Source organism: Anomalospiza imberbis, unplaced genomic scaffold (assembly GCF_031753505.1).
Source record: "Anomalospiza imberbis isolate Cuckoo-Finch-1a 21T00152 unplaced genomic scaffold, ASM3175350v1 scaffold_1111, whole genome shotgun sequence".
In the NCBI taxonomy this organism is placed as follows: Eukaryota; Metazoa; Chordata; class Aves; order Passeriformes; family Viduidae; genus Anomalospiza; species Anomalospiza imberbis.
The window spans coordinates 1-11,480 of NW_027099504.1; the positions used below are offsets into that span (position 1 = coordinate 1).

The window sequence follows — 11,480 nt, forward strand, 5'->3', positions numbered from 1 at the left end:
AGTGGTGATTTGGGGGGGGTCCTGCAGGAATTTTGGGGTTCCTGCAGGGATTTGGGGGGTCCAGCGGAGATTTGGGGGGTCCAGCAGGGATTTGGGGGGTCCAGGGGGATTTGGGGGGGGTCCAGCGGGGAATTTGGGGGGTCCAGGGGGATTTTGGGGGGGTCCAGGGGGATTTGGGGGGTCCAGGAGGGATTTGGGGGGGTCCAGTGGGGATTTTGGGGGTCCAGTGGGGATTTTGGGGGGTCCAGCAGGGATTTGGGGGGTCCAGTGGGGATTTTGGGGGTCCAGTGGGGATTTTGGGGGGTCCAGCAGGGATTTGGGGGGGTCCAGGGGGGATTTTGGGGGGGTCCAGCGGGGATTTGGGGGTCCAGGGGGATTTTGGGGGGTCCAGTGGGGATTTGGGGGGTCCTGCAGGGATTTGGGGGGGGTCCAATGGGATTTGGGGGGGTCCAAGGGGATTTGGGGGGTCCAGAGGGGATTTGGGGGGTCCTGCAGATATTTTGGGGGTCCAGCGGGGATTTTGGGGGGTCCAGCAGGGATTTGGGGGGTCCGCGGGGATTTGGAGGATCCTGCAGGGATTTGGGGGGTCCAGGGGGATTTGGGGGGTCCAGGGGGATTTTGGGGGGTCCAGGGGGATTTGGGGGGGTCCAGCGGGGATTTGGGGGGGTCCAGAGGAGATTTGGGGGGGTCCAGGGGGATTTTGGGGGTCCTGCAGGGATTTGGGGGGGTCCAGGGGGATTTTGGAGGTCCTGCACGGATTTGGGGGTCCAGTGGTGATTTGGGGGGGGTCCAGAGGGGATTTGGGGGGGGTCCAGCGGGGAATTGGGGGGGGTCCAGGGGGATTTGGGGGGGTCCAAGGGGATTTGGGGGGGGTCCAAGGGGATTTGGGGGGGATCCAGAGGGGATTTGGGGGGTCCAGCGGGGATTTTGGGGGGTCCAGGGGGATTTGGGGGGGGTCCAGCGGGGATATTGGGGATCCAGTGGGGATTTGGGGGTCCAGAGGGGATTTTGGGGGGTCCAGCGAGGATTTGGGGTATCCAGCGGGGATTTGGGGGGGTCCAGGGGGATTTTGGGGGGTCCAGCAGGGATTTGGGGGGAAACTGGGGGGTCCCAGGGGTGGGAGGGGGGGGTCTTGAAAAAGGGGGGGTCCGGGAAAAGGGGGGGTCCAGGGGGAAATGGGGGGGGGGGGATCCCAGAAAAATGGGGGGGGGTCCCGGGGAAATGGGGGGGTCCATGGGAAATGGGGGGGGGTCTGTGGGAAATGGGGGGGGTCTGTGGGAAATGGGGGGGGGTCTGTGGGAAATGGGGGGGGTCTGGGGGAAATGGGGGGGTCTCTGGGAAATGGGGGGGTCCATGGGAAATGGGGGGGTCTGTGGGAAATGGGGGGGGTCTCTGGGAAATGGGGGGGTCTGTGGGAAATGGGGGGGGGTCCATGGGAAATGGGGGGTCCGTGGGAAATGGGGGGGGTCCATGGGAAATGGGGGGGGGTCAATGGGAAATGGGGGGGGTCTCTGGGAAATGGGGGGGGGTCAGTGGGAAATGGGGGGGGTCCGTGGGAAAGGGTGGGGGGGGATCCATGGGAAATGGGGGGGTCCCGGAGAAATGGGGGGCTCTGGAGGAAATGGGGGTGTCCGTGGGAAATGGGGGGGGGGTTCCAGGGAAATGGGGTTCCAGGGAAATGGGGGTCCAGGGGTCCCGCGGGGAAGGGGGAAGGCTCCGGCCGCAGCGGGACGAAGCGGGGAGCCCCGAGCCCCCCCAAACCCCGCCGAGCCCCCCCAGCCCGCTCACCTCCACCTGCGGGCGCCCCGCGGCGCTTTCGGGGGGTCACCGGCCGGGGGGGGCCGGGGCCGGGGCGGCCGGGGGGGCCGGGGGGGCCGGGGCGGCCGTGTGGGGCCGGGGGCGAACACGGTGGGCACGGCTCCTTCCTTCAGGCGGTGGTAGCCACTGCGGGGGACAGCGGTCAGCGGCACCCCGAAACCGCGGGGAACCCGAAACCCCGGGGGGACACCCCAGAACCGGGGGGAGACCCCAAAACCCCGGGGAGACCCCAAAACCGGGGACAGCCCAGAACCGGGGGGAGCCAAAACCCCGGGGGGAGACCCCAAAACCGGGGGGAGCCAAAACCCCGGGGGGAGACCCCAGAACCGGGGGGAGACCCCAAAACCCTGGGGGGACCCCAAAACCGGGGGGAGCCCAGAACCGGGGGGAGCCAAAACCCCGGGGGGAGCCAAAACCAGAGGGGGAGACCCCAGAACCGGGGGCACCCCAAAACCAGGGGGAGCCAAAACCCCGGGGGGACACCCCAGAACCGGGGGCACCCCAAAGAAGGGGGAAGACAAAACCCCGGGTGGAGACCCCAAAACCGCGGGGAGCCAAAACCCCGGGGGAGACCCCAAAATCGGGGGCACCCCAAAACCCCGGGGGCACCCCAAAATCGGGGGACCCCGAAACTGTGGGGACCCCAAAATCGGGGCGGGGGGCTGGAATACCTGGGTGATCTTTCACCTGCAGCCCCCCAGGGCTCACCTGGAGCCTCCAGATCACCTGGATCCCCTGGATCACCTGTGTGTGTGCCCAAATCCCACCTGGATCACCCGACACACCTGGATCACCTGACACACCTGGACACACCTGGATCACCTGACACACCTGGATCACCTGACACACCTGGACACACCTGGATCACCTGACACACCTGGACACACCTGGATCACCTGTACACACCTGGATCACCCGACACACCTGGACACACCTGGATCACCTGTACACACCTGGATCACCTGCACACACCTGGACACACCTGGATCACCTGACACACCTGGATCACCTGACACACCTGGATCACCTGTACACACCTGGATCACCCGACACACCTGGACACACCTGGATCACCTGACACACCTGGACACACCTGGATCACCTGCACACACCGGTACACACCTGTACACACCTGGATCACCTGACACACCTGGATCACCTGCACACACTGGTACACACCTGTACACACCTGGATCACCTAACACACCTGGATCACCCGACACACCTGGATCACCCGACACACCTGGATCACCTGCACACACCTGACACACCTGGATCACCTGACACACCTGGATCACCAGACACACCTGGATCACCCGACACACCTGGATCACCTGCACACACCTGACACACCTGGATCACCTGACACACCTGGATCACCAGACACACCTGGATCACCTGACACACCTGGATCACCCGACACACCTGGACACACCTGGATCACCTGACACACCTGGATCACCCGACACACCTGGACACACCTGGATCACCTGACACACCTGGATCACCTGCACACACCTGGGTCACCTGCACACACCTGGACACACCTGGATCACCTGCACACACCTGACACACCTGGATCACCTGACACACCTGGATCACCTGCACACACCTGGATCACCTGCACACACCTGGACACACCTGGATCACCTGACACACCTGGATCACCTGCACACACCTGTACACACCTGACACACCTGGATCACCTGCACACACCTGTACACACCTGACACACCTGGATCACCTGCACACACCTGTACACACCTGACACACCTGGATCACCCAACACACCTGGATCACCCGACACACCTGCATGCCATGAACACACCTGTACGCGCTGCACACACTTCGATACCCTGGACTCACCTGCAGCCCCAGGCTCACCTGTAGCCCAGCCCAGCCCCACATGCAGCCTCCCCAACCCCCCCTGTATGCTCACCACACCTGTGCACACACCTGCACACACCTGTACTCATTCACCTGCACACACCTGTGCACTCACCGGCACACACACCTGTATACACCTGCACACACCTGTGCACTCACCTGTACACACATGTGCACACACCTGTACTCACCTGTACACACACCTGCACACACCTGTACTCACCTGTGCATTCACCTGTGCATTCACCTGCACACACCTGTATACACCTGTGCACTCACCTGTACTCACCTGTACTCACCTGTATACACCTGTGCACTCACCTGTACACACATGTGCATTCACCTGCACACACCTGTATACACCTGTGCGCTCACCTGTACTCACCTGTATACACCTGTGTGCTCACCTGTACACACACCTGTGCGCTCACCTGTACACACACCTGTACACACCTGTGCACTCACCTGTGCATTCACCGGCACACTCACCTGTGCACACACACACCTGTGCACACCTGTGCACACACACCTGTGCACTCACCTGTAGCCCACGAGCTCGAAGCAGGAGCGCTCGAAGTGCTGCGAGCAGAAGTAGATGTATTTGGAGCTCACCTGCACACACACACCTGTACACACACACCTGCACACACCTGTACACACACACACCTGTACACACCTGTGCACACACCTGTGCACTCACCTTTAGCCCACGAGCTCGAAGCAGGAGCGCTCGAAGTGCTGCGAGCAGAAGTAGATGTATTTGGAGCTCACCTGTGCACACCTGTACACACACACACCTGTGCACACACACACCTGTACACACACCTGTACACACCTGTACACACACACACCTGTGCACACACACACCTGTGCACACACCTGTACACACACACACCTGTACACACACACACCTGTACATACACCTGTACACACCTGTGCACACACACACCTGTACACACCTGTGCACACCTGTGCACACACACCTGTGCACTCACCTGTAGCCCACGAGCTCGAAGCAGGAGCGCTCGAAGTGCTGCGAGCAGAAGTAGATGTATTTGGAGCTCACCTGCGCACACCTGTACACACACACACCTGTACACACCTGTACACACACACACCTGTACACACACACCTGTACACACCTGCACACACCTGTGCACACCTGTGCACACACACCTGTGCACTCACCTGTAGCCCACGAGCTCGAAGCAGGAGCGCTCGAAGTGCTGCGAGCAGAAGTAGATGTATTTGGAGCTCACATGTACACACACACCTGTACACACACACCTGCACACACACACACCTGTGCACACACACACCTGTGCACACCTGTACACACCTGTGCACACCTGTACTCACCTGTAGCCCACGAGCTCGAAGCAGGAGCGCTCGAAGTGCTGCGAGCAGAAGTAGATGTATTTGGAGCTGGGGTCCCAGCGGCCGCCCCCGGCCGGGTCCCGGCGCCGGCTGTTCTCCAGCCACTGCGCCCGGCGCGGGTCGTCCCGCCGCGGCAGCCTGGGGACACCGAGAGGATGTCACTGGGGACACCGAGGGGACACCGGGGACACCGAGGGGACACTGGGGACACCGAGGGGACACCGGGGACACCGAGGGGACGTCACTGGGGACACCGAGGGGACGTCACTGGGGACACCAAGGGGACACCGGGGACACCGAGGGGACATCACTGGGGACACCGAGGGGACACCGGGGACACCGAGGGGACACTGGGGACACCGAGGGGACACTGGGGACACCGAGGGGACGTCACAGGGGACACCGAGGGGACATCACTGGGGACACCGAGGGGACACCGGGGACACCGAGGGGACATCACTGGGGACACCGAGGGGACACCGGGGACACCGAGGGGACACTGGGGACACCGAGGGGGACGTCACTGGGGACACCGAGGGGACACCGGGGACACCGAGGGGACACTGGGGACACCGAGGGGACAGCCTGGGGACACCGAGAGGACGTCACTGGGGACACCGAGGGGACACCGGGGACACCGAGGGGACACCGGGGACACCGAGGGGACGTCACTGGGGACACCGAGGGGACGTCACAGGGGACACCGAGGGGACAGCCTGGGGACACCGAGGGGACACCGGGGACACCGAGGGGACAACACTGGGGACACCGAGGGGACACTGGGGACATCGAGGGGACACTGAGGGGATGTCACAGGGGACACCAAGGGGACTCTGGGGACACTGAGGGGACACTGAGGGGACACGGAGGGGACACTGGGGGGACACTGGAGGGACACTGGGGGGACACTGGGGACACTGGGGACACTGGGGGGACACTGGGGGGACACTGGGGGGACACTGGGGACACTGGGGACACTGAGAGGACGTTGGGGGGAACTGGGGACACTGAGGGGACATTGGGGGACACTGAGGGGACACTGAGGGGACACTGAGGGGACACTGGGGACACGGGGGACACTGAGAGGACGTTGGGGGGAACTGGGGACACTGAGAGGACGTTGGGGGGAACTGGGGACACTGAGAGGACGTTGTGGGACACTGGGGACACTGGGGACACTGAGGGGACATTGGGGGACACTGGGGACACTGAGGGGATGTTGGGGGACACTGGGGACACTGAGGGGACATTGGGGGACACTGGGGACACTGAGGGGACGTTGGGGACTGCGCCCGGCACGGGTCGTCCCACCACGGCAGCCTGGGGACACCAACCAGGACATCAATGTGGACACTGAGGGGACACTGGGGACACTGAGGGGATATTGGGGACACTGAGGGGACACTGAGGGGACACTGAGGGGACAGTGACAGGGACACGGGGACACTGCGGACACTGTATGGGGACACTGGGGACATGGAGGGAATATGGGGGGACGGGGGGACACAGGGGACACTGGGGACAGAGGTCACACAGGTGGCACAGGGGACACAAATGACAGCGCTCACACAGGTGAGGGGGGGACACACACACCCTGGACACCTGGGACAGTCCATTGCTGAGAGAGGGGGGACACACCTGGGACAGTCCATTGCTGAGAGAGGGGGGACACACCTGGGACAGTCCATTGCTGAGAGAGGGGGGACACACCTGGGACAGTCCATTGCTGAGAGAGGGGGGACACTGGGACAGCCCATTGCTGAGAGAGGGGGACACTGGGACAGTCCATTGCTGAGAGAGGGGGGGACACTGGGACAGTCCATTGCTGAGAGAGGGGGGACACTGGGACAGTCCATTGCTGAGAGAGGGGGGGACACTGGGACAGTCCATTGCTGAGAGAGGGGGGACACTGGGACAGCCCATTGCTGAGAGAGGGGGGACACTGGGACAGCCCATTGCTGAGAGAAGGGGGACACTGGGACAGTCCATTGCTGAGAGAAGGGGGACACACCTGGGACAGTCCATTGCTGAGAGAGGGGGGGACACACCTGGGACAGTCCATTGCTGAGAGAGGGGGGACACTGGGACAGCCCATTGCTGAGAGAGGGGGGGACACACCTGGGACAGTCCATTGCTGAGAGAGGGGGGACACTGGGACAGCCCATTGCTGAGAGAGGGGGGACACTGGGACAGTCCATTGCTGAGAGAGGGGGACACTGGGACAGTCCATTGCTGAGATAGGGGGACACTGGGACAGTCCATTGCTGAGAGAGGGGGGGACACTGGGACAGCCCATTGCTGAGAGGGGGGGGACACACCTGGGACAGTCCATTGCTGAGAGAGGGGGGACACTGGGACAGCCCATTGCTGAGAGAGGGGGGGACACACCTGGGACAGTCCATTGCTGAGAGAGGGGGACACTGGGACAGTCCATTGCTGAGAGAGGGGGGGACACACCTGGGACAGTCCATTGCTGAGAGAAGGGGGACACACCTGGGACAGTCCATTGCTGAGAGAGGGGGGACACTGGGACAGTCCATTGCTGAGAGAGGGGGACACTGGGACAGTCCATTGCTGAGAGAGGGGGACACTGGGACAGCCCATTGCTGAGAGAGGGGGGACACTGGGACAGTCCATTGCTGAGAGAGGGGGGGACACACCTGGGACAGTCCATTGCTGAGAGAGGGGGGGACACACCTGGGACAGCCCATTGCTGAGAGAGGGGGGACACTGGGACAGTCCATTGCTGAGAGAGGGGGGACACTGGGACAGTCCATTGCTGAGAGAGGGGGGACACTGGGACAGTCCATTGCTGAGAGAGGGGGGGACACACCTGGGACAGTCCATTGCTGAGAGAGGGGGGACACTGGGACAGTCCATTGCTGAGAGAGGGGGGACACTGGGACAGTCCATTGCTGAGAGAGGGGGGACACACCTGGGACAGTCCATTGCTGAGAGAGGGGGGACACTGGGACAGCCCATTGCTGAGAGAGGGGGGACACTGGGACAGTCCATTGCTGAGAGAGGGGGGGACACACCTGGGACAGCCCATTGCTGAGAGAGGGGGGACACTGGGACAGTCCATTGCTGAGAGAGGGGGGGGACACACCTGGGACAGTCCATTGCTGAGAGAGGGGGGGACACACCTGGGACAGCCCATTGCTGAGAGAGGGGGGACACTGGGACAGTCCATTGCTGAGAGAGGGGGGACACTGGGACAGTCCATTGCTGAGAGAGGGGGGACACTGGGACAGTCCATTGCTGAGAGAGGGGGGGACACACCTGGGACAGCCCATTGCTGAGAGAGGGGGACACACCTGGGACAGTCCATTGCTGAGAGAGGGGGGGACACACCTGGGACAGCCCATTGCTGAGAGAGGGGGGACACTGGGACAGTCCATTGCTGAGAGAGGGGGGGACACTGGGACAGCCCATTGCTGAGAGAGGGGGGGACACACCTGGGACAGTCCATTGCTGAGAGAGGGGGGACACTGGGACAGTCCATTGCTGAGAGAGGGGGGACACTGGGACAGTCCATTGCTGAGAGAGGGGGGACACTGGGACAGTCCATTGCTGAGAGAGGGGGGGACACTGGGACAGTCCATTGCTGAGAGAGGGGGGGGACACACCTGGGACAGCCCATTGCTGAGAGAGGGGGGGACACTGGGACAGTCCATTGCTGAGAGAGGGGGACACACCTGGGACAGTCCATTGCTGAGAGAGGGGGGACACTGGGACAGCCCATTGCTGAGAGAGGGGGGACACTGGGACAGTCCATTGCTGAGAGAGGGGGACACACCTGGGACAGTCCATTGCTGAGAGAGGGGGGACACTGGGACAGTCCATTGCTGAGAGAGGGGGGGACACTGGGACAGCCCATTGCTGAGAGAGGGGGGACACACCTGGGACAGTCCATTGCTGAGAGAGGGGGGGACACTGGGACAGTCCATTGCTGAGAGAGGGGGGGACACTGGGACAGCCCATTGCTGAGAGAGGGGGGACACACCTGGGACAGTCCATTGCTGAGAGAGGGGGGGACACACCTGGGACAGCCCATTGCTGAGAGAGGGGGGGACACACCTGGGACAGTCCATTGCTGAGAGAGGGGGGGACACACCTGGGACAGTCCATTGCTGAGAGAGGGGGGACACTGGGACAGTCCATTGCTGAGAGAGGGGGGACACTGGGACAGTCCATTGCTGAGAGAGGGGGGACACTGGGACAGTCCATTGCTGAGAGAGGGGGGGACACTGGGACAGTCCATTGCTGAGAGAGGGGGGGACACACCTGGGACAGCCCATTGCTGAGAGAGGGGGGGACACTGGGACAGTCCATTGCTGAGAGAGGGGGGACACACCTGGGACAGTCCATTGTTGAGAGAGGGGGGACACTGGGACAGTCCATTGCTGAGAGAGGGGGGGACACTGGGACAGTCCATTGCTGAGAGAGGGGGACACACCTGGGACAGTCCATTGCTGAGAGAGGGGGGACACTGGGACAGCCCATTGCTGAGAGAGGGGGGACACTGGGACAGTCCATTGCTGAGAGAGGGGGACACACCTGGGACAGTCCATTGCTGAGAGAGGGGGGACACTGGGACAGTCCATTGCTGAGAGAGGGGGGGACACTGGGACAGCCCATTGCTGAGAGAGGGGGGACACACCTGGGACAGTCCATTGCTGAGAGAGGGGGGGACACACCTGGGACAGCCCATTGCTGAGAGAGGGGGGGACACACCTGGGACAGTCCATTGCTGAGAGAGGGGGGGACACACCTGGGACAGTCCATTGCTGAGAGAGGGGGGACACTGGGACAGCCCATTGCTGAGAGAGGGGGGACACACCTGGGACAGTCCATTGCTGAGAGAGGGGGGACACTGGGACAGTCCATTGCTGAGAGAGGGGGGACACTGGGACAGTCTATTGTTGAGAGAGGGGGGACACTGGGACAGTCCATTGCTGAGAGAGGGGGGACACTGGGACAGTCCATTGCTAAGGGGGGGTGACACCGGTGACGGGGGGGGTCACGGTTCCCGTGGGGGGCTCCGGGCAGTGGGGTGTCCCTCCCTCCCTCCCCCGGCGGTCCCTCACCGGTGGAAGGAGATGCCTCTGCCGCGCGTGTCGCGGGTGTCGCGGGTGCAGCAGCCGGCGGCGGAGCAGTGCCGGGGCATCTGCGGGTACGGGAGTGTCACGGCGCTCCCCACATCCCCGGGACACCCCCAAACCCCCGCGGCCTCACCCCCAAACCGCCCGGGGCCCTCCCCCCTCAGCCCCGGCCGCGCCGCCCCCTCCCCCTCAGGCAGGGCCTACCCCGCTCCGCCCCGCCCCGCGGCCTGACATCCCCCGCGACGTCCGGAGGCGCCTCCCCGTGTCCCTCGCAAGCCGGGCCGCCCGTCTGGCCCGCTTTTTGCCCGTTTTTGCCCGTTTTCCCCCCGTTTTTTTGCCCCTTCCCGCCCGGGCCCGGCCGCACCTCGGCGCTCCCATCCCGCCGCCGCCGCGGCCGCCCCGGAACTCTCGCGAGAGCTCGCGGAACCCGCGAGAACGGCACCCGCCCCCCCTCCCCTCGAGCGCGCGATTCATTTGCGTTCCGCGCTGGGATTGGTCGGAGGAGCCACGCCCCCGCCTCATTAGCTATGCAAGCCACGCCCCTCCCGCGGGCGCTCCGCGCCCCCTCCCGTCGGCTTTTGGGGGATTTGGGGGGGATTTGGGGGGGATTTTGGGGGATTTTGGGGGATTTCTCCACCCAGCTGGAATAAAAAGGGTCTTGGCCTCCCCCCCGAGCCGATTGCAGAGGATCTGGAGAGATCGCGGGGTTTTAATGAGGGTTTCATCCCTCCAATCAGGGTTTAGACGGTTTTGGGGTCTCCCAGCGGATTTTGGGGTGTCTAGGGGGGTTTGGGGGGATTTCACCCCCCCCAGTTTGGGTACAAAGTGTCTTGCCCACCCCCTCGATCAGACTCTGGGGGATTTGGAGAGATCGCGGGGTTTTAATGAGGGTTTCAGCCCTCCAATCAGGGTTTAGACGGTTTTGGGGTCTCCCAGCGGATTTTGGGGTGTCTCGGGGCGTTTTGGGGGATTTCACGCCCCCAATTTGGGTACAAAGGGTTCCCCCCTCACCTCGAGCAGACTCTGGGGGGTTTGGAGAGATCCTGGGGTTTTATTGGGGGCTTTCAGCCCCCTCAATCAGGGCAAACACAGTTTTGGGGTGTCCCAGCGGGTTTTGGGGTGTCTCGGGGCGTTTTAGGGTTTCGCCCCCGCAGCTGGGGCAGAGTTGGTCCCCAGCGGGACCCTCTCGAGGCACTTTATTGGCTTTGGGGACCCCCGCCCCAAAACGCCGCCGGAGGGCTGCGGGGTCCTGGGGGGTCCTGGGCGGGTTTTGGGGTCCCGGGTTTTGGGGTT

General features: G+C 63.3%; 1 protein-coding gene across 1 annotated transcript; it reads right to left on the reverse strand.

The window, feature by feature from the left end:
* Positions 1–1,788: 1,788 nt before the first annotated feature.
* Positions 1,789–10,630, reverse strand: LOC137465813 (THAP domain-containing protein 7-like; the record flags this gene model as incomplete). The annotated part of the gene is made up of 4 exons (XM_068177839.1): positions 10,552–10,630; positions 10,173–10,252; positions 5,065–5,220; positions 1,789–1,944 (listed from the first exon to the last, which is right to left on the reverse strand). Coding segments are annotated over exons 2-4 (392 nt in total), but the record flags the coding sequence as incomplete, so codon positions are not given.
* Positions 10,631–11,480: the final 850 nt, after the last annotated feature.